Source organism: Agelaius tricolor, unplaced genomic scaffold (assembly GCF_023055355.1).
Source record: "Agelaius tricolor isolate 1412-34295 unplaced genomic scaffold, bAgeTri1.0.p SCAF_7, whole genome shotgun sequence".
Lineage (NCBI taxonomy): Eukaryota > Metazoa > Chordata > Aves > Passeriformes > Icteridae > Agelaius > Agelaius tricolor.
The window spans coordinates 27,403,034-27,426,856 of record NW_027269267.1 but is presented as its reverse complement, the minus strand read 5'-3'; the positions used below and the strand labels follow the sequence as shown (position 1 = coordinate 27,426,856).

General features: G+C 42.1%; 1 protein-coding gene across 1 annotated transcript in view; it reads left to right on the top strand.

Annotated features, from left to right (window-relative positions):
* Positions 1-23,589, top strand: part of SH3RF3 (SH3 domain containing ring finger 3) — a 246,912-nt gene extending 223,323 nt beyond the window's left edge. The window contains exons 9-10 of the mRNA XM_071430728.1: positions 10,325-10,662; positions 20,358-23,589. Of these exons, the coding sequence (XP_071286829.1) occupies positions 10,325-10,662; positions 20,358-20,526 (507 nt within the window). The 3' untranslated portion in view covers positions 20,527-23,589. The remainder of the gene's footprint in view (positions 1-10,324; positions 10,663-20,357) is intronic.
* The last annotated feature ends 234 nt before the right edge of the window (positions 23,590-23,823 follow it).

The window sequence follows — 23,823 nt, the reverse complement described above, 5'->3', positions numbered from 1 at the left end:
TAGTACAGGACCTTGAATAGAAGTCATGATTGCTTAACTGATGGGCTACTAATTCTGTTATCTTTATAGGCAGAGACATTCCAATCAACCAGGATCAAATTGAGGATGGGACAATTATAAGTGAATGTTTACCCCCTCTGTTTTGCTAAAATGAAAATCAGAAAGCCTGCCAGTCTGTCGATCAACCCCTGCAGTTTTGCACCGTTATCTGACTTGTGTAAAGGGTGTTTCATCTTCATCTGTGGTAGGCAGGCTCAGAGATGGAATGACAAAGCTGTCATTTCTGCTCCAGTGCAATAGTGATTTTATCTTTATATAGTTTCCATCATTTTCATGTGTGAGATATATTTGCCCAACATCTTCACAAAAGTATTTTTAACTTACGTGTTAAAATTGACCATTTCTTTCCATTGGTTGGCAGGATTTACCATTTATTTCAGGTCACACTGGCCTCTTCTGCATCAGTCAACTAGCTGGCAGAGTGAAGAGAAATATGCTGTATATGTGCTGTCATTGGTAATTATTTCTGCAGTAGTTGCAAATGAAAACACCAACCAGATGTCACTGCCTTATTGCATAGCACAATCCAGACATGCAACAAATTCAGAGAGCACTTGAGGTTACAGATGTGAGTCTGTGTGCAGCCTGTGTGAGATGCTTCTCACTGATATTACCCTGCTGTCAGCCCTGGCATAAAGCATAGCCTCACACATCTTGGGCTACCCAGATCAGTTTAAGCCTGACATTTGAGCTACCATGTTTTGTCTCACAGTTGGGATAGAATGAGGCAATGGAGAACATTGGCTTGGGTAGCACACGTGACGAGTGGTAATTAGTTAAATGAGTGTAACTCAGTTGCATTTCATTCATGGTCATATCTGCAGGTCATGTGGCAGGGAAAAAGAAGAGGGCTAAACAGACAAATGAAGGGAAGCTAAATGGAGGGACAGAATAGCAAAGTAAAACCAGGGTTAGTACAAAAGGGAAAAAAAAGCTGCAGTGCTATTGGCTCCCTTCCCTGCTTATGCCCTAGTTATTCCCTTTGGTTAGTTCTGTTTCTCATTGCTGATTCTTCTTGCTCTGCACTTTAATTTTAAAAAGAGAAATTCTATATTCCTAGAGACCTGTCTTTAGTATGGGGTATTTTCAGCAAATGGGGGGAGGGTGTATTTTTTAAGCAGAAAAAAGATGAAGCTAGGTAAAAATATGAAATACTAGTTTTTGATGAAGAGAGGATGCTCTTATGACATGTGCTGCCAAGACTTGAGAAAGCAAGCTTTTTTTTCATGGCAAAGTTCTCTAGTAATTAAAACCCAAGTGTTGTGGCATTTGGAAAGTGACAGTTTCTTGGTGACTTTACCAAAGAACTTGTCATTTACAATTCATTCCTCTGGTCATTCCTCTGACATTGACAGCCACTTTCTTTTCAATACTTTAAAATTATTCTGGGTTTGTTTCTTCATTTTTTTAAAGAGTATACTTGATCAATTGATCTTCATGCGAGAAAACTACTTCAGCCATCTTAGTGTGTCCTAGGAGTAATTCACAGGGCTGCTTGGAAGTACAGTAAGAGTGAAAATGCCTGTCTGTAACACAGCTGGCAGGGGAGGTTACAGAAACCTCAGCTGCTTTGCCTGCAAAGCTCATGCACTTCAGTAATTGATCACAAATCAGTGTGCAGTTCTGTCCCTGTGCAAGAGACATCCCAGCAGGCCTGTGATGCCCATGGAAATACAGCACCTGTGACTCCCTGCATGCCCCTGTGTGCTCAGGGGCTGAGCTTCTCTTACACCCAGAACAGAAGACATCAGCTTGAGTGTGTTAGTAGCACTGCTTTGTTTCAGATATGCTGTCATGATGGTAGGAGGGAGAAGGAACAGGCCTGATGTTTTAAATGCATGAAATAAATCAGAAATGTTTGGGGAATTCTCCAATTTGATGCTGTGGTAACTGCCAAAACTAGAGGCCAGCCTTCAGAAAGAGAAAAATTTTCATGCTTGTGGCTTTGATGGTGTCAGGGACCTGCTTCTGAAATTTCAGACCATCTGAGGACCATCAGGGCCCCCTCTCATTCCTGTCCCTCACTCAGTCCAGGCTGCCCAAGCAGCAGTGCAAAGCCCAGATAATTTTCAGAAGTATAGGCAAGAGGAGCTTCTGCTTTGATCCCCTCTAGGCCACAGTCCATGCAAGTGTGATGTATTCTGTCAGTCTCAGCTGACTCCTGTGTCTCCAGCTAAAAGCATCTTTTAGGAGCTGTTTAATCCTTGGAAGGAATTATTTCACCATAATGAGTATACACACAAATTCTGGCAATTTTGCACTGTCTATTGACAAACCTTCTTTTTCTTCCAGTGGGGAATTGATTTTGAGAGGAGAATATACCTCCTGTGATACCTGATTTTTCCACAAGCAGTCTTCCTCTGAGTGCAGGCCAGCCCAATACTGTGTGGTTTGTTGGAAGTGCTGAAATTACAGCCTGAGGTGCCACAGCTGCTGGAACAAGATGGACCAAGTGGGAATAGATACATCAGGGGTAAAGCACAAGATGGCCTCCACTAATCCAAACCATTTACCCTCATGTTTCTGCTTTCCATAAAAGTACAGGTGCCACTTGCCTGTCATTTAACAAGATTACAAAGGAAAGCTAAGCAATTTTAACTGTTTGCTTCTGAAACAAAATCTATCCCTCATGAATGGGTAGAACCAGAGCCAGCTATGTGTAAGACTAAAATATGTCAAAGCACATTGTGACTTCTGTCATTGATTCTCTCTCATTCAGGTGTTCTGTGAGTGAGAGTGCTCTGGCTTACTGCAAAATCCGAGTGTTGCTTCCCAGGACCAATAAATCGTTTTCACTTCCTTATGTGAGACAAGGAGCAGCAAGCTAACCAGTCAGTCTAAACCATCTTATTTAGAAACATTAATTTTAAGTAGTTCATCTAGCAGTTAATTTAATTGTACATCTTTTTCTCATTTCAGAATCCTGTGCTGTAGTCAAGCTGTGATGGATTATCCTCTAGTTTGAATAAATCAGCCTAAAGTTTCACAAGAACGCTCATGGTCTGTCCAGCTGTTTTGCTCCAATTCTCTAGAAAGTACAGTTAGTCTACCACAGTTGATTTGTATTAAAACAAAGGTGCAACATTTCTAGGCTTCAGATTAGGTTATGTCCTCAAGACACAGTGTATCATAGTGCAGGAGACCCCCGTGGAGGCTGCAAGGAAGCCCTTGGCATGTGCAAAGGCAGTGCAATGTCGGGTTAGGAAGCAAGCTGGTATCCAAGAAGGAATAAGGCCTTGTCAGCCCTGTCACCAGTACTTTTGTGGCTCCTTGGTGCAGTGTGAATGCAGCAGCCCTGGATCTGAGGTTTCCACAGCAGAGATGGAGCTGAGGAATCCAAATTGCAGTTGCAGGGCTGTGAAAGTGCTCTGGGGCTGTGGTTCCCAACGCTCTGTGTCTCTTCCTTGGCTGACACTGCATCCTGATGGCTGCCTTTTGCCCTCTCTCAGACCCTTGCAGCTGAGGAAGTCCCTGAACAGCTGATTTCCCAAAACTGAGAGAGCACAAGGGAGGGCTCATTCCTGGTTTTGTCCTGTTTCCTAAGCTTTTGCCAAAATACCTAAATTTTTTAGCATAGCAATAATTCTGAGAACATTACTGTTTTTACGGTCTCTTTATAGCAAGGTGGAGTTACCCTGTATGTTCTCTAAATACTATTTCATTTACCTGTTGGGATTTACTGAAGCAGAGTTTGGATTCACACCACTTTTTAATAGTCCTGGCTAGGTCTGTTCTCCATTAATTTGTCTAATCCCCTTTGAACCTCTTCATACTTTTGGCTTCCACAATACTATGTGCATGAAGTCTCCATTTAATTATGTGTTATGTGGAAAAGTGCTTCCTATTTTTTTCATTTCAACCATTTGCCTGATAATCTCATTTAGGTTCCCCCTAATTCCTGTACTGTGGGAAAAAATCAATCCATTTCCCAAGTATCATCTCCACAGGAAGGGGTTTTGTAGGTCGGTATTTCCTGTCAGTTTTCTGCTTTCCAAGCATGCCCAAAGTATGTACTTAATGCTTCTCTATGTAGGCAGTGTGGTAGGCAGGAGACTGGAGCAGAGAGGGGAGATCTCCATGCTTTGGGCTGAATTTCCCTTACTTGTTGTGGGATAATTGAAGTCCAGTAGATTGCTGAGCAAAGAAAGAAGCTGAGTGTCAAATGTACAAGGATATCAGGCCTACTCCTTTATTTTGTGTACCAAAGAGATTGCTCACACTTCAAGGAAGAGGTGGACTAAAATTAGGACTAAAACTCATCAATCTGACCTTAGTTCTAGAGAGGGTGACTGCCTGAAAGTGGAAATCTCACACAGTCTCCTTGAGAGCCATGGTTTCATCACTTCTTTGCTGGTGTTCTTGCCTTTCAGTTTATTGGTGCACAATTTTGAGTTACCTCATCACAGCAGTAGTTTTCAACTCCTTGTGCTGTGTTTCAGCTGTTCCCACGACAAAGTAGCCCTAAAACTGCTACAGTATCAGGGGAGCAGGTCATCTCATTCACCCTTAACCCTGTCAGAGTGTCTTTCACCTTCTACCTCTTCTGAATTTTGCAGCCTCCAGGAAGCTAATGATAGCTGAGACTCTCTGCTTCCTCTTCAGTTGGTTTTGTTTTTTCTTTCCCTTTGAGCTAGCCTTTAACTTTGCTCCAGTGTTTGAAAGATCTAATATTCCATCTAAATTGAATATTGAAATATATTTCTGGATTCCCTCTTTATCTCTTTTTGTAGTCTCTAGAGCCTTACATCTGCCTCAGTTCAACAGAAGCACATGATGAAGTGCCTATGTGCTTTGCTGTATTGGGACCTGAAATCTAATTTCTTATTCTCAGTTTTATTTTCCAAACATTTAAAATTCCTAGACAGGGCTAGCAAGACATTTTACTTATTTTCCTCTGTTTTTAATAGTATCTATCTTCAAATTAATAATAAGTAAATAAAATATTTTGTGCACATCTGTATGCATGTTGCTGTCACTGGAATTTCAAAGCTAAAGATACTATGATCCTAAAATCCTTTTTGTTTCTTGACATGTTACATGTATAGTGAGATTATAATAGACTTGTGGCCAGGAGCAGTTGTCTCCATTAAAAACTAAATCTTTGGCAAGCATTTCCATATAATATATGATATCAGACTAGTCTTTCCCTAAAATCAGAGGAAATTGTGTAGTAAGTAATTGCTGTTGTCTTGTTCAATGCCTCATGAGAAATACTGGCAAATTGCACATGATAAATACATATCCAAAGATATTTCAGACCTGAAGCTTCCCTTTGAGATGATATTGGTTTGGGGGTTTTGTCGGGGCTTTTTGAATGATTATCAAAATCCCAAGTCAAATAATTTTACAGATTTAAAAAACCCAGATAGCTTTTTTTCCTCAGAGACATAATACAAAATATGACCTGCTGCTTCAATGCAAGCATCAATCACCAGAAGCCATGTTGGAATCAGAATAAAAATGCAGTGTTCTCCAGCCACTAACTTACATTTACTCAAAGAGGCACTGACCAAGTTAAACAAGCAATAAAAGTGGTGTTTTGGGGGTACTGACTGATAGATGAGTTCCTGATTTGTGAGGGCTTTTGAGCCCTCATAGGACTCAGGGCAGCACTTAAACAGTTTTGTTTCTTTTTTCTTAATTTTAAATGAAACCTCTTCTTCTCCCTCTGGCTGTCTTATCTATTGATGTAACTGGTGTTGCATGAGAAATTACCTCATTTCAGTGACTGGAGACAGCTTTTCTAAAAGCTGCAGTAGGGTTTCCTCATTTGTTTAATGAACCTGGATAGGCAGAAAATTAAGTATCAGGAGCTGCAGAGGAAGAAAACTAAACCAGAATGTTCTGTGTATTGGGTGGCTTAAAAAAAATATATCTGTATTAATATAGCCAGTACATGTAATTGGTATTTAGATTATGGCATGATTATTGCTTTGCAGACAGGGCACTCTGTTATCACTCAGTCATCAATGAAGTAGCTGCATTCTGTGCTCATCTCATCTCTGAAGCTGAAAGAAGAGCTAGTTATTATCTTCAAGTGGGTTATTAATGAGGGGAAAAATCATCCCCAATTACTGTGAAGCAAAATATTTCAACATTTACATATCTCAGACTTTAATTTTGATCTAATCCTTTGTGAGTTCTTAAGCTCAGACAGTATTCACTTTCCCAAACATTCTCACACTGGCATATTGAGAGGAACTTAGACCTGTCCAGGTGCTGGCTTCCCTAAAGGTATTCTCTAGGGTCACAGAAGTGCTGCCCATCCCATCCTTGTGCTGCTAGGGACTCATATCCTCTGAGATCCCTTCATGCTACCCCATAGGAACAGATCCTCCACTGTCAGCTGTGCCAGAGAAAAAATCCTGAGTTGTCTATACTGTCTGTGTTCCCAGTCAGGCTTTTTTTCTTAACTAGAAACAGCCTGGAATTTATTTGTAAGGGCTAATTTTGTTCTTTTGCTTTCCTTTGAATCCTTTTGAAATTAATGGTTTGAAAGTTTTGACTCTGAACATCCTAGAATAAAATCTGGGCAACACAAAGGTGATGATTTAAATTCATATAAACATGTGGGCAGTAACCAGGAGATGGGAGAAGTGCTGTCCACACTGGGAATCCATCTATCAACACAGATGTGAAGGTCTGACCTTGGCAGATTCAGGGGGTAGGGATGTCAAACACAGTTTGCAGTCAATTGGAAATGTAGCTACTAGACAAAGAAAACTCAATAATTACACAGCTGTTTCAGTAGATTACAGATTTCCTAGAAAACAATACAACAACCATCTGTGAATGGAAAAAAAAGTAAACTACTTTTTTAAATTCAAAAACATTTCTGAAAGTCATCAGATATCTCCCCTGTAAACTTCTTATCTCTATTCAAAAGTGACACAGTCTGTAACCAATTGGTGTAGATTTCTCTACAGCATTTATGTCCATTAATGCTTCATTGATTTACAGTGAAACTGCTGAAGGACTGTCTTGAATAGACATATAAATATTAATTTCTAGTGAAGGATGGCTGCTATTACACTAAATATTAAATGAATTCATAATACTTGGACATTTGCAATAAATCACTGCTGGGACTGCATACTAACATCCCATTCCCTTTTTTTTTTTAAATATTAAAGCCATGGAAAAGAGCTGGTTGCTCCCAAAGAAATGTAGAGCTTTGTAATACTAGAATCATGAACAAATTCCCACAGCACAAGGAGGAGTTTCAACTTAGTCTCATTTTAGAGACAGAGAGAGGCATGTTGTGGTTTAGGCTGAACTGCTGATCACAGAGGGTTCAAACCCAATCTCTTTCTCATGGGTGATGTCACAGTAAATTACCAGTTCCTGACAGTGCTTCTTTTGCTTGAAATGCTGTGAGCAGCATCAGCAGAGGATGTGGCCATGTGATACCAGGAGGCTGAGAGCCAGACTCAAAGGGAGAAAGAGCAGGGCATACTGTCTGATCTCCACACACACAAAGTGGTTGGTATCAGGGCACCTCTAAGTACCTTGCCCAAGGACACTGCTTGAAGGATGGTACTGCTCAGGTTTTGTCTAGGCTTCGCAATTGAATTAAGTCATCTTCTCTCTTCCAAGACCACAGATCTTGGTTTCAAAAGTTCAGTAAAATGCTCAGCAGGGGCTAAAAATCAATTTTTTATTTTTTTCTTTTATTAAAGTAGAACAAAGGATAGATCAGCAAGTTCATTATAGCTTTCTGTTTTCTAAGGGATAGTAGCTTAAGAGTTGAAATTTTTGCCAGGGCTAACCCTGTGGAGTGGAAGCCATTCTTGAAAACAAAACTGAATGACTGTCAGACACATCTGCTTTTCAATGTGTAGATGGGTGTGAGTATATGCACCTCCTTCATTCCAAATATTTCTGCTTCTGTGCTTCTGTGCCTTAAATGGTCTAAGTTGCACAAGGTTTTTCTAATGAAAATTTGCCAAGGTATTTAAATTAGAAGCAAAAATGAGAAAAGCTGCTACCACATAGGAATATTAATTGTTTGTTATACAGGGCTTTAATTCACATAGTTACTTTGCATTTGCAAGAGTGCCAATTAAAGAGGCTCAAAGTGCTCACTGCTGCACAATAGCCGTTTCTCTGGAGCCCCACAATGGCTATTGTGTTCTGTCACTGACCTTTGGACACCTTCAAATGCATATTGACACAGGATGCTGGGATCATTAGAGATATTGTTTCAGTGTGCCACAGGGACAGAAGAGTTTTGCAATTTCATGAAGAGCTTTAAAATTTTATATAATGGTGACAGCAACAATATTTCTTAATTAGACAGTGAGAGAAAAACTGCAGCATTTTTCTGGTGTTTCGGGTGAATTCCAGAATGCATTTTCCATACAGTCCCTTCCCATCAGGAAAAGAAGATATTTATCAGGGGCATTTGGTCTGCTTTTCTATTGTTTCCAGGGGAATTGATTTAATTTTTTGACCTGGTGGTGCCATATGGCCAGCCTCCCTTAGCTTCCATGGATTCTGCCTGGGTGAACATCTTGACAGGATGGATCCTTTCATCCTGTAAGTGCAAAACACTCTTTTAAAACATGACCAGTGGTATGCAGGAGACCAGGATCCAGATGCACAGATCACTCTAGGACAACAGTTCAGACTCTGCTCTTCAAAAATCAGTGGACTTTGGCTCTGTGACAACAACTGTCTTCATTTTATGTCTTCTGTGTCTTGGCATCTAAGGTATTTCTGTTTTCTTACCAGTCCATGACAGTTAAGGGGTGCTGACAAGAACTTTGGAAGCAGAGATACCAGACATTCCAAGTACATTTACTGTAGTAAATCCTAGCATCTTTTAAAATCTTAGATTTAGTTTATTGTAGCCTTTCTATTCTTTAAAGCTGCTTTGAGAAATTACTTCAGCAGTCAGAACATAAAAGAGCATAATTTTAAACCTTGCATGGGACATTTTGTCTACAGAGAATAAATAAATTACTGGCTTGTATTTCCAACAAGTGTTCCTACTTGAATATATAGAGAGAGTTTCTGTTCCATAAGTCTGGCTGTTTCTGGGTTTGATTTTATCCCCTGGGATCCTATTATTGAACAAATTATCAAGTACAGCTAAACTTCACGGCCCTGAGACTCTGAAGATTGTTTGGGTAATGGCTTACACTTCTGACAAAAGAGGAAGAAATCTAATAGACCTTTGCAAAGCTTCTTGTATCATTTCTAAAAAATGGAAAATTTACTGCACAGCATTGCTGGTTTGCAACTCTAACCTAACATTGTGGAGCATGTGCCCGAGGATGGCCAATTTCTACATATAAACCTCTAGCCAAAAAACTTTCAAGATGAAGGACATAGTTTTGGTATTTGTGTGTGCTTGAGGTAAATGTGCTGCAGGATTTCTCACACTGTTGTGAAATCAAAAAGGTCAGATGTGTTTCCTGAGGAACACAGGCTAAATTTTTTTCTTCCCATTAATTGAAAGGGTGCTATTATCATCTTTTCATTTCTCTGTGTCAGAAACCCTTGTAGAACTTTGAAACCTCCCATGCACTGCCACTGCAATTGCCAATTGTGAATTTTGTGGTCTATCTTCAAACATCAAGGTGATACCTTTACCTTAACACATGAGGGGCAGTGACCCCCTTCTGGGAGGGAGACATGAATAGTTCTTGCTGTGTGGTGCAGGATTTGAAGGGTAGCGTGTCATGGAAAGAGTTCTTCAACTAGATTCTCATGCCTCCATTCTCCCTACTGTAAATCTGCATCAGGCAGTAAAAGAGGCAGTAATGATGAATGCTTCTCTTGCACTGGGCTGGGATCTGGAATCTGTCCTCAGCCCATGGTGCTTCCCAGCAGAGGTTTTTAGCCATGGGTCCTGATTTCTTACTTGTGGGATGTATCTCTATTGAGGGACAGGATTCTCCTTGAAGAAAGAGGGCAGCACTCTGCTTGCTGTCTTCTCTGCATGGGAAGTTTGTATCTTTGCTGTACTAGTGTAGCTGCACTCTTTGTTTGAAAAGGCACATGATCACTGCCTGGATAGATTTGAAAATGGGGCTAATCTTTGCAGTATGTTTGGTCTTTACTGAATTAGTTGAAGCCCTTTTCAATGGGGTGGGATTTTCATAGGATCTTTATTATAGAAAGTTCAAGTTCTACCTGGATCCACCTCTATGGCAGTTTTGAGAGATTTCCTGCCTTACACATTGAGGTTTTCTAAAATGAAAACAAAGGGACTTGGTATGTTTGCTCACTGCCCATGTTTTGTTTGGTTCCTTCGTAGAAGGAGAAGAAGAGCGGGCTGTTGAAACTTCTAGCAGGAGCATCAACAAAAAAGAAGTCACGCTCCCCACCATCTGTGTCGCCCACCCACGACCCCCAGACAGCCATTGAAGGAGTCCTGCAAGGGGCAGTGGGGCCTGAGCTGTCCTCCCTCTCCAGTCACGGCAGAGCTGGCTCATGCCCCATCGAGAGTGAGATGCAAGGAGCCATGGGGCTGGAGCCTCTGCACAGGAAAACTGGCTCCTTGGATTTGAATTTTTCCATCCCTTCACCTGCCAGGCCTCCCCTCTCTTCCATGGCAGCTATTCGGCCAGAGCCCAAGCCTTTGCCCCGGGAAAGGTAAGTTGTGTTTCTCCTGAGGTTGCCTGCATCCACAGGGAGCAGTTGGAGGAGGGATGGAAGAGTTGTTGCAGTTTTGGTGTTCTGTGGATTGACTGTAAGTGGCTCAGCTGTCTTTTAGGAAGACAGGGCTTACATGCATCTGCCCATTGAAAGTCACTTGGTACACCGTGCAGGTTTAAAGTGTTGAAGAGCACCTGTCCATGACACTCCACAGCTCTGGTCTGGAGGACAGCAGTGCTTTCTCAGCCCAAGTGGTGTAAATACTGTTGGCAAATGCCACATTTAAAGTGGGATTCCAGTATTTTAACTAAAGGAATAAGTTAAAGGAATTGGCGTATTATGTCCCATCTGGACATGTCCTGTTCTGCAATACCAAAGACTGTTTCAAATTCTTCTTGTTTAGAAAACATACAGATACAGCCATCTTCAGTGACCTGTTACCAAAAATGTAGCTTGCTTCTAGAGAGGGATGAACCAGTGATTCTGGAGTTCATTTCAGCAGCCTGCTCTCCACCTTGGTACCTCAGAGTAACTGACTTCACAAACCTGAAAAAAGAAGAATAGGAATACCAAAATACAAAAGCTGGTGAAGAGAGAGATAACTGACCAGAAGAGAGCTGGGGATTGCAGAAAAGAGATAGGTCTCACTGTGCAGAGTCACACTGGCTTCAGGTAGATGTTTTCTACAAGACTGCAGCTTGTGGACTGGGAAGCAAATAAATAATACACAGCTACAGTGCCTTTGAAAAGCTTTCCACTCAGAAGGTGATTGAGAAAAACATACTTTTACAAAAGCGTTGAGGAATTTTTGAAAAGCTGCAGGGAACACTGTTCAGGGAACACTCTTGAATTGGTATTTAAAACAATTTTGAAATAACATTAAAATCACAGAAGTTGGAAAGAAACTAGCTTTGTGTGTATGAAAGAGGCTGAGGGGAATGGATTGGGCAAGGCACCTGACCCTGAATCCAATTGGGATCATGAAGCAGATGATGTGTAATAAGGGACATTACAGGACCATCCATATACACTTTTTTACTCAATGCAAGTTGGAATTCAGTTGTGAAGGTGACAGTGACACTATAACATACTTAAACTTTTTTAAGGCATCTGGCTTGTTACCATAAAACCCCTTGCTGAGTAAACTGTATACAACCAACCCAGCAGATACTAAGTGGATTGGAAATGGATTCACTGGCATCAAATCTAACTCTACATAAGAAATCACTAGAAATGGTTATTAATGTATGTAGTGCAGCCCAACAGGAGTGGGGTCCTGAACCTGGACTGTCGACACAAAACCTTTGCTGTTGCAGGATGAGGACTGAAGTGGGACGTGTGTGATGGGTAGGGCAGATCTGTTGGTACAGAGCTAATTCAGCTCCTGGTCAGGTGGAAACAGAGTAACAGTGTATTTCAGAAGAGGCAAATCTGATGCAAAGTGAAGTGGACTCCAAGAAGCATCTTAAGAAAAATGGAAGATTTAAAACTATATACTTGCAATGAAAGACACCGGGAGCTCTGGCACACCTGGTAAAGAGTGTAGGGATGGCATGGTAACAGTCTGTAAGAGACTGCACTCAGGACAGGCATGGGAATATTTTTACACTAGATTTGGCATTTTTTCTAAAAGAGATGCTTTTGTTCAGGTGCAGCTGTTAGACTTGAAGCAGAAATAAATACAGGCAAGTCCTTCAGCATTGTAATGAAGGCAGTGAGAACAGACTATCGCAGTAGTCTCTTGCCCTTAAAATCCATGAAAAAGTAATTTATAAAAGGAGTGAAAAACCAATCCCTATTTAGGCACACTTAATTTAGTCTACATCAGTTCAGATTAATGCTATAAGAAAAGTTAAATCAATATAAACCAGATTTAGCACCAGTGTAACTGAATCAGTGGACTGCTGCACCTTTAGTTAAATGTAACCATGAAGAGAAGCTGGGGAGTACAGCCCCTGACGTCTCCAGAGCTGGATGTTAATGTGCTGCTCTCAAAGCTTTACTATAGAGCACTCCAGACACATTATGTAATATGCCAGGGCTAGTCCCATACCCTACAAATTTCTCAGTCCACCTCAGGTGGTCCAGGTAGGGAAACATTTAACTGATGACTATTTTTAACTGTCAGAATAAAACCAGAGAGACAAAGGTTACCTGGATCCTCTTAGTTGTGCTAGAATCAGGAGCAAATAGATTTAGAGAGCTAAAACTGAGTAAATACTTCCAGCTGCAGTATATGGTGATAAGGCACTTCCTCTCATTTTACGTATTTTGATTCCTGAGTCTTAAATCTGAAAATAAGCTATAATTGAAGTAACCATAATTATACACAGCAGGCAAGATTCTTTAATTGATTTATGAATTAACTTCCATATCATTGGTGTATCTGCATTCCTTAACTGATCATATGGGTTTTTTCATGTCCATAATGGGAAATATTAATTACCTTCATGCAGTAGGAAGGATAATGCTTAGTCCTGGAATAATCTGAGCAGATACATTAAACACTTGTCTGCTAGAAATTCATCCCACATCCATCTGTGCTCATTAAATCATCAAATTTCTCAGAAGTACCAAATTATATTTTTTTTAAAACAAATTACGGTTTTCAAACCTCTTGTTCTTTTCACATCTGGCAATGGAGCAACTTGCATTCAACGTCACTCAGCTCCATATTTTGCTTGTTTGCATTTTGGTGCATTTCATACACACAGTAGGAGCAATTCTCTGAGAAAGAAAAGGGAGGAGAGGGAAAAAAAGGTTAGATAAACAGATTCAGATGCTGGAAGAAATTTTAAAAAGCTGCAAAGCATTTCAGTACACTTAGCTGTACTTGGCTTTCTGTCTCCCAACGCCCATCTGTGCACACAGAAACAGAGCACTGAAAGGTTGGAAGAAGTAGCACATTCCTTAATATTTACAGCATTCAAAAAGGGGCTCATGCAGGCAGCAAAGCACCGCTACTTTTCCTATAGAGGTTGGCTTGCAGCTCCAGCCCTTGCCACATCCAGGTTACCAATCAAACCCAGAGCACCAAGGGGTGCATTAAAGGGCTCTGACTGCCTGCAGCTCACTCACTGTTTAAAGGATGAATTGCCTGTTCTGCTCCCCGACAGTGCTGACCTGTCTGGGAGTTGCAGACAGGTAGACAGAAAGGTGAAGCAAGCGTCACCCTCTTGCAGGTGCTGGTAATGTTTATACTCTTAGTCTTTTTTGGTGGTTTGGTTTTTTTTTTGTACACAGAGAGGAAAACAATTATCTTCTTCTTCTTCTTGATATTCCGAAGCCTGGCTATGGATGACTGGATTAGGAAGGAAATTGCTCCTAGCTCTCCTGTCATTTAGCCTTCATATTTGTCTAGTTTGCTAGGATAGTCAGAGCCCATCTCTGCCTTCTGGGTGTAGTTTCCACTACCAGTTTATAAAAGCACATTCCTTCAGATGCTCTCTGTCATAAAGCATCCAGCAATCCAAGCAGCAGAGCAGAGAAATTTCCCAGGTGGTGTCCTTGTCACTTCATGTGGCAGTGATTGACTGCCAAGTGAATACCCCATCAGTCTGTGTGTGCCCCACACACTCTTTTCCACCTACAGCTCCATCCAGTTTCTGCTGGTATGAGAAACAGGACCAGTACAGGGAGGCACTGTGGTGAGGCAGGCACTGGGCCAGAGTCTTGCCCACATCCCACCACGCTGTTGGCTCACAGGAGGGGTGTGCTGTGTGCCTGGCAGCACCAAAACAAAATACTTCCCTTGCCACCCCCTTCAAGAAAATGTGACTGTACATGAAGCAAAACAGGAGAGTTGAGTGTGCGTGTGTGTGTGTGAGTCATGTTCCCCTCGCTGCCTGGCACTGTTCCCAGAGGCGAACCTGAGTAAAACATGTCACGCGCTGTTGACTCTTTTATAGTAGCTGGCACTAACTCTGCCATGTTACATTGTGATAAAGCAGCTGTGGCCAGACTTATTGTCACGACTGGCATATCTGCACTGTGTTTCTATGGTTTTCATGCAGCCTTCAACCAAGTTATAACCACAACAGTGCTGCAGAGTAAGATGGGAGTAGTAAGTTTAACCTTTAAAATAAATCCTTCCACGTTTCCATGTATCTTTCTACAAATCACTGCCACATTAGAAATTGAGCTCCCAATTCAAGGAAGCATTCAAGCATGTGTTTAACGCCCATTGACTTCAATTTTGCTGTGCTCATATGTCTTCTTTGCCAAAAAGGAAAGCAAAAGAAGAGTTCTTTTCATTCCTGGAAAGTGATACTAGAGAAATGACCCAAGGAGTAATTTCTGACTGAACAGTGACATGTATTCACATGGTTAAGTGCTTCTCTGAGTAGGGATACCTGCCTTAGGATTGGGAACTAACCATCAACCATCTCAGAAATTAAATCCTAAGATACTTCCAGCAGAAAGGTAAAAGACCCAACTGAGATTTGTTCTTATAGGGGTACTAATTCAGTCCCCATACTATGGAGAAGCAGATTTTGGCTTGTAGTGTGCAGAGTTGCCTTGCAGGTCCCTGCAATTTGCCAGTGAAAGGATGAAAAAACAGAGCTCCACTGGTAGACAGGAGCAATGGGTAACTGAGCTAGATGGTCCATTGGCACTGATATTCCATTGCCTCCACATTAGGGATGTGTATCCCTAATGTATAAGAGACCTGGACTAGACTCATGAAACCTGTTCTTAATGCATGATACTTTGAGAAACAGGAACTTGCATTAAGCATCAAAATTCAAGCACTCTAGATGGGATCAGATTGGAGGTTAGCCCTGCAGACTTAATTTGCCTCATTGCACATTTTCCTAAGTTGCTCTAGTTCCATCATTGTCCTGGATACACGTATTTACTCAGTGAGTATTTTGGGGTTCAGCCATTAATTACTGATCAGTTCTGATCAATACTGTTCAGTGCCTGCCTGCGCACTGACAGAGGGCCTGTATGAGTCATTCAGAGCAGACAGGACTCCTACGCAGGCAGTGTGCATGAGATGAGTCTCTGTGGAAAGTGTGGCACGAGGCTTTGCAGCTGAAGGAGTCAGAGAAGCCACTTTCCCCACATCTGCACTACTCAGTGCATTTCAGCATGGTCACTTGCTAATGATATTCCAACCTCTGCAAAAGGTGGGGTGCCTCCCATGTCAGAGGCTTGACTCACATCCAGAGCAGCATCTTGTGCACTAAATGAAGCAGGCATCCTATGGGAAAAATAGTATGCAATCATATAATGAAAGATTATATTGCAAGGCAGCAGAAGTAAAGTCATGAACAATTTTATTTGCCTTTTTCTTCATCTCAGATGCATGGGTGTGAAACACTTGTGTTCTTGTAAGGTTGTAGATTTCTTTATGTATCTACACACGATATTTTTAATCACTTTGCTTCTTTAAAAGAAACAAAACCAGAACTTCCATCAGGTGACATCTGTTTGAGGTTAGGAGTTTTATTTGCACCTTCCAGATTTCAGTAGGAGTAGCAAAGGAGGACTGGGTGGGAGAGGTGTTTCTTTTGGCTGTGAAAAGAAGTGCTATGAAGACAGGGGACAGGGGGATTGCAAGGTCTTTGCCGACAGCAGAGGATGGACCTATTCCCATCTCAGTGAGATAATTGCTGCCAGGGTGCCCATCCCACCCCCAGCCCCAGTGCCAGCCTCTACTGATGCAGTCTCCTGCTTCTTGGGATGCCCCAAGGCTCCTTCCCACCAAGGCTTTTTGCTCTCCCAGACTGAGCTCAGCAGAGCTTCCCCCCTCAGCAGCCATACCCACACCTTCTCTCAGGGCTTCCAGTTTTCATCACAGTCACGTTTCTTCCTCTGCTCCCAGTTTTTCTGCCATCAGCCTCCCTCTTCCTCCACCTTGTCCCTTACTTTGCCCCACTCTCCAGCTCCCTGGGGTTTCCCTGCCCAGGAAAAACCCATCCCCTGTCCTTGCTGATACTACTTGCAGCCTCTCCTCTTGTATTATCTCTTGTGCACCAAGGATCCTCCCAGGCCACTGCCCATCCTGGACAGTAGCCTCCAGGGATGAAGTGCCCAATCCAAGGATGCCCCAGCAGCCAGCAGTGGGGATGTCCAACATCAAGTTTGTCCCCTAAGAGAAAAATACAAGAGGGGCCCAGTACTAAGAAAGGAAGAAAAATGCAACCTCTGAGGTCCCACAGAGCTAGGACAGCTTGGAGCATAAATCAGCAGAGATTTTACTTTCAGTGCTCATACAAGCCTAAACATGTGCCATTTTGGGGTGGTTTGAATGTTTTTAAACCTGTCTGTGAGTGGATGAATTTCTGAAGGAACACCATCCCTTACAGACCAGTGGGACCACAGGAAGGTCTTTGCTCTCAAATACAGGACCTGAGAGCAGTTTGTGGAAGTGCTCATATGGGTCCTGCTGGTGCTGCATAACCCCTCATGTTATTCTTGAAAGTGATGAGGCCATTGGGCTCTATGTTGGACCCTCAGCCTGATACAGCCAACTGCTGCTGAGAATTTGGGCCAAAATGATTAACATTTGTCAGAATTTTAACTATATAAGACAGATTTACACAATTTACAACAGAAATTACCAAATATTGTTAATATTGGTCAGAGGTGGTTGCCACACTTGTCATCATTAATTGTTGCCCAGCTAATTAGCATTTTTGAAAGTTGGTAATTTAGAGGTGGAATGTGACACAGACAAAATTGAGAAGGCTGAGATCCATCTAAAATGCCAAGCAACAGTTTGGTATAGGAAAACCTACAATTTTATAGCATCTTCTCGAAGAGGGGACAAAAGGGGAAATTAAAAGTGGAGATATAAATAGAAGCATCCCGGGCTGCCTTTTTGGGAGTGAGGGAGGATGTCTGGGAGAAGAGAACTTTTCTGCCAAAAAAATACGGCTCATAGCTGTCCTTGGGGTTCCATTCCAGAGGATAAGCGAGGCTGAGGTGCCACCTGGAGGTGTGGAGGGGCGGCACAGCTCCCCGTGCCAGCGCAGTGCCAGGAGGCTGCCCCTGCAGCCCCGCCGGGCTGCCTCTCCCAGGCTCCGCTTCAAACCTCTCTAGGAAAAGGCATCGCGTCTTTTTCCATCTCTCTCTTAACTGATTTGCAAGGTCTTTCACAGATAGTGTCTTGTTATTCTATCAAAAACCTCTTCAGTACTATCTTGTGAGGTACTGTAGTTAATTAAATTTAAACCATAGCATTTAGGGTTTCCTGAATGGGGGAAAGTGCCTCATTTTGTAGTGCAGTGACTGAGATTTATTTCTCTAAGTTGCTAAGAGGATGCTGTGTAGAACCCCTTTTATGACAGTGGGTGCATTCCTGTTGAGTGTGGTCACCTGCTTCCTCATGTGAACCATTTAGGGACTAGCAGCTCATCACTCTGAGGACGTAGTTTTGCTTTAAAAGGACATCTCTGTGCTTTTGGTACAACATGAGGTGCTGGCAGCCCCAGCTGGGTCTTCAGCGTGACCCTGCCCAAGACACCACCTTTTTCTGAGTTTCTGTTTCCTGACTTGCCAGAACTGTCCATGAGTACCTCCACAGGACTCAACTAACATTGAGGTCCAACCTTTTTTATTTCTCAAGGCCTCTTGAGTTCCTGATGCAGAGCTCCAATATGTGTGATTGTGCGTAAGAGTAGTGAGATCTGAAACTTGGCATCATCTTAGCTGAAATTGTTCCACTCTGATAATTTAATTAATCAACACTGCAGCAGAGTGTTTGAAATAATGTGTGCATTCATTTGCATAATGAGTGTAATTGGCAAAGCTTCATATTATAAGTGTAGCAGTTCCACAGATGATAGCTTGATAGACCATTTTCCTGTACACGTTTCAACCCCTGTTATTTGCTTTTCCACAGAGGAAGGAAGTGACAACTAGATTTATTAACCAAGGTACAGAGAGGATCAGCAAATTTTTGATGGCACTTGAACACAAATATTTTCCACGACTGTGTTGCTGTCAAGATAAAAAAGCCATAGTCAGTTATTAGAACAGAACCCCTGCTTCAAATGGAGTTTAATGCTTTTCCAAGTAATGGGTTGTTTGGTTGTGGAGATGTCCAGACATAGAGTCAAAGCTGATATTTCCAGTGTCATGCCAAAGTGGAGTGCCTAGTTTCAGAACAGAAGTCACTAGGCACCTGAGCAAAATCTGCTAAGAAAATGGGTGACTGCCACTGGAGAGCCCCTTGCTTTAGTACTGTCTCGCTGGGGATGGCCTCGATGGTCCACAGCCTCCAGGGCATGGTAAAGTCCCCAGAGTCAGGATATTATCTTAAATAAGTACTCACCTTGTTATAAACAGGCATTGGCAGCCAGGCAGCAGTTGTGAATATATTAATTCTCAGGAGATGGACTTTAGGTAATAATCAATTGGCAACTTTTAACTATCTTACTATATTCATTACTTTGCAATTAGCAAGACAGTTATTGACTGTTAACCAAATGCCAGATAACTGCAGAAGTGCTGAAGGAAAAAAACAACCATGCAGTAGAAATATATTCCCTTCTCTGCGCACAAGTGCGTTGATATAAAATGGCCCAGTCTGTGCTCTCAGAAGGATGCCTGCTGATAAGCTCTGAGTGCAGAATAGCTGTATCAGGCTCAGACACATCATTACTCCATTGAAATGAAGTGACACTTGACAACTAAGTTCCCAGAGAGCCCTGGGAATGGTTCAGGACTGGGGCTCCCCGTTGGTTTGGAGAGTGCTTTGAAAGTCACTTGATACCTCTCCATTTTAGCTTCCCTTCCAGGTTTGAGGGACTCAAAGTACATTCTCAAGACACATTACAAGAAGAAAAATATGAACTGCTTTAGCTAACATCTGCTGGTGTCACATGCAGTGGGAGCATTGCAAACCCCATTTTTCATCATCAGTGGACAAGGGAAGAGAGTGTATCACATATCTGGACTTCTGTAAGGTCTTGGAGATGGTCCCTCACATGTCTCTTTAAATTGGAGAAGGATGGATTTCATGGGTAGACTGTTAGGTGGAGCAGGAATTGGTTAGACAGCCACATCCAGAGGGTAGTGATTAGTGACTCAATGTCCTAATGGACATGGGTGATGAGTGGTGTCCCTCAGGGGTCCACACTGGAACCAGTACTGTTCAATATCTTCATCAATAACATAGATGGTGGGATTGAGGGCACCTCAGGAGGTTTGCAGATGACACCAGACTGATTGATGCAGTTGACACATGCGCTCTGAGCAACCTGCTTGAGTTGAAAATGTCCCTGCCTCTGGCAGAGGGGTTGAACTAGATGACCTTTCAAGTCCCTTCCAGACCATACTGTTCTATCATTCTATGATGCTATGATTTTTGGAGGGAGCAAATGCAGGGCTGAATAAGACATGTTACAGTGGAGATGCAGCACTAGGATAAAGCAGCCAAGTCCTGGCACAGGCTCAGCACACAGCTGGGAGCAGAGATACCATGAGTGGTCCATCCATTTGACAGCACATTTCTGCTTTCATGGTCATCCTGGTCAACTGTCCAGCAAAGCTGGCCAGAAATTTACATCTTACTCAGTTTTAGTGGAAAATAAAGTAGCTGCATTGCATACAGCTAGTGTGTGAAAATGTAACTTACTGATATTTCCTAAAGTTTTTTTCCCAAGACCTCTGGTACTGGTGCCCAGCTGCTCCCATCAAGGGCAGATTAACCAAGTCTTTGCACGTTTTTCTCTCTGAAGGTACCGCGTTGTGGTCCCGTACCCGCCGCAGAGCGAGGCGGAGATCGAACTGAAGGAAGGTGACATTGTGTTTGTGCACAAGAAGCGGGAGGACGGCTGGTACAAGGGGACCTTGCAGAGGAACGGCAGGACGGGCCTCTTCCCCGGGAGCTTTGTCGAGAGCTTCTGAGGACAAACCACCGCTCTCTCAACTGAGGAGCTTTCAGGGGAAACTGCATAGCACAAGAAGAGACAGCAAAGAGAAACTGGACTGATAACCACTGCCATTTTTATTTCCAAAGACTTGCCCCAGGCCCTTCAGTCTGCAGCTCTGGAGACACAGTGTCCCGCTGTGCTCCCGAGACCGTGTGCGGTGCATACAGTGGTATGTTGAAGTAGTGCCTTCCACCTGGAATCACAGACTGAAAGGACGCCCATCTGGACTGTAGTAACCTAAACTCTGGCTGTTAACCTTTTGTGTAAATTATAGAGAAGATATCTTTAAAAAAATTAAGAGGAAAGCTGTTATATTGCTGTAACTTATTTGTCAGAGCTGCAGTGTTCTTATTACTGGCCTATGCAAGATGGATTTGAGAGTTCAAGGAGGTGTGCTAGGAAGCTCTTAAACTGGGATTTTGTTTTTACCAAGGGAAGAAGAGGGGAGGGTGGAGAAAACCCCAGCTAAAGATCAGTGCATCATTGTGCAAGTAAGAATGAGGAGTCAAAAACGTTAATGTCATGCTTTCTATATACCTCAAAGATATGCTGCGCAGGTTTGTTGGTGCGTGTCGGCGTTCAGAGTGCCACACCACCCCGTGTCCTGGCACTGCTGCCAGGGAGGTCCTGGAGGAAGCACGGCTCCACCATTAAACTGTGGTTATTTGAGCAGAATCCCTTTTGCCTGTCTTCTGCCCGTATTATATGCAGCATGGATTTTTGTCCTCGGTATCACTTTCCATTGCTTTTTTGTACGACGTACCTTTTTACTGTAAGATTTGCTCTACTTTATATATATTCCTACTAGATCAGACATTTCCTCTTTTTCATACATCTGGTGCTATTTTTTTTAATTGTTAAAGATTTGGTTAAACAGAGAGGCTGCAACAAGATTTGCATTCAACATATGAAATTAGAACCGTACCTGAAGATTGAGATCAGACTTGTTCTTGCATCATAGAGGAAAAGAGAAAAAGCTGCATGGTCACCGATAAATACACCTGGGGGGGGCTGCCTGTGGAACACACACATGCTTGCTCTCTCCTACATATTTAGAGTGGCTGAAGACCCATGCTGAAGCACAGCGTTCTGTCTGGAGAGTGATAATGACTCCAGAATTGGAAGTAATTCCCAGAGGAGTCATTTTAATTGACTTTCATGGCAATAAGAAGAACACTGCAGGTTCTAGCACACGCAGGGACCATGGAGTTTTCCTCTGTCGTTGCATGACGGAGACAAGAGCTGATCTGCGACAGCAGTAATTAGTGTTATGGAAATGTGATTTCTTACTGTAGAAATGTACAGTTCTGGAGACTGTTGGATTTCTTAATGTCGTCAAGCTACAATACAAACTGTATCAGGCAATATAAGCTTCCATCTACCAGGGACTTAAAGGTGCAATAAATGTGAGTTTAGCCAGTAATTTGTATGAAAAAGAATGAGAAAAAAAAATCATAATGCAATTGTTGAGAGTATTTAAAAAGACATCGGTTCTTGAGGAGTGAATTGTGTTGAAAGGCCTTTCATAGCTGTATCCATACCTTGCCTCTGACAGCAGCTGGCTGTTTGCCAAAGCCCACATGTGGTGGGTGTTTAGAAGTGTGTCAGAGGCACTGTAACCTGGAGATGATCTTATTAAAACAAAGAGGCCTGGTGGGTGAACATCATCACTGCATTACCAGTATTTCATGTGCAAAGGTGTAAGTTTTGTTTTCATTCAAGCCGTGTGTACTAGTACATATCAAAACTCATGTAAGTGAGCATTCATGTTTAAGTTCAGCTCTGTGACTTTGTTCTCTGTAAAATAAGTTCTTCTTGCTGTCACATGTTAACAAACCAATTCCAGAAACACAGTTCATGGCCAAGTATAGCACCTTCAAACCAGGAGGCATCACTTTCAGGGTGTTTCTTTTTATACTTGATGTTGCCGCATTTGTTGATATTCCAGATTGTAATGAGTCAGTCACTAAAAATTTAGTTACTGTTAAGAGGAAATTGCCTTTTTATAACCAATAAGAGACTGAAGAAACGTCTTCTGGAAAGACTTGTTCGAGATTAGAGCCATATCTGTTCCACTTATTTGGTCCAGGTCAGAACTGGTGTCACTGCACCTCAAACAGTAAACTGCACAGTTAGGCAGTCAGCAATTCCAAAATGTGTTATTGATTCCAATAAAAATTCTGGGTTAGATCCGTCAGAGATGAGATTTTTTTCTGACAACTTACAGTGGTTAAAACGCTCTTAAAATTCTGTTCCATGGTGTATTTACTACAGTCAGAAAAACAAAACAGGATGACAACTTGCATGCTGCCTATTCTGTTCAGCCAGATCTAAAATGGTTCCAGATTTCCATCGTTTTATGCTTAACTCTAAGAGGACAAAAGTTGGAGTGTGAGAGGATCAAGGAAAACATGCAGATCATTAAATCATTAAATCAGTGCTTTAAAATATATTTTGCAAGGATGATGATTTTTTGAATGGTCGACAACCCTTCCAGTCATATTTTTCTTCTAGGAAAAATATGGGGGGAAGGGGGAGGAGGTGTTCTATTTTGATAGCAGCTGTTTCTGCCCCTCTTTATTGCTTATCACAGTTTGGGTTACTCAGTAATCTTCTTGGACAAATCACTTCCATGCCAGGAGCACAAGTATTAAGGTGAACTTAATACAGCCCAGTGATACAAAAACATGACCCAGTGCCATTCAGAAAGTCCTGGACTGAGAGAGGTTTGACTCATACTGTGGTCTAGTTTTTACCTGTCATGCCAGGAAAAGAGGGAGGAGAGGGCATCTCCATCTCCTGCAACAGGGCGGGGAAAAGATTCCTTCTGGTGGCCTCAGTTTGTAAAATGCCAGGTTTGTTCTTCTAGAAGTGGGTTCAAGTAATTGAACAGTTCCTTTGAACTTTGCACAGCTCAGAAAATGTTTTTGTTATACATGAATGTTAACGTGGTTTAGGAAATGTTGGCAGATATGAGTACAAATGAGCTACAATGACTGTGTTTCTGATTCTTTAAATAAAATAAGTATTAAGGCAACTTGACTGAGGTTTCTCTCTCTATTAGACAACAAGGTGAACAAGCAGTGTAAGTGGCTCGGAGGTTTGCAAAGAAAATAGGGAAGACTGGTCTGCATACCCTGTAGTAATTCCCACATAAATAAAAACCTGTTAGGGGTAAGAAATGCCTGAACAGGAGTCAGAATCTCTGGTTCTTCTTTTAACACAACTGGGATTTCTTTAAAATCTTGAGAAGTTAACAACTTACCTGTGG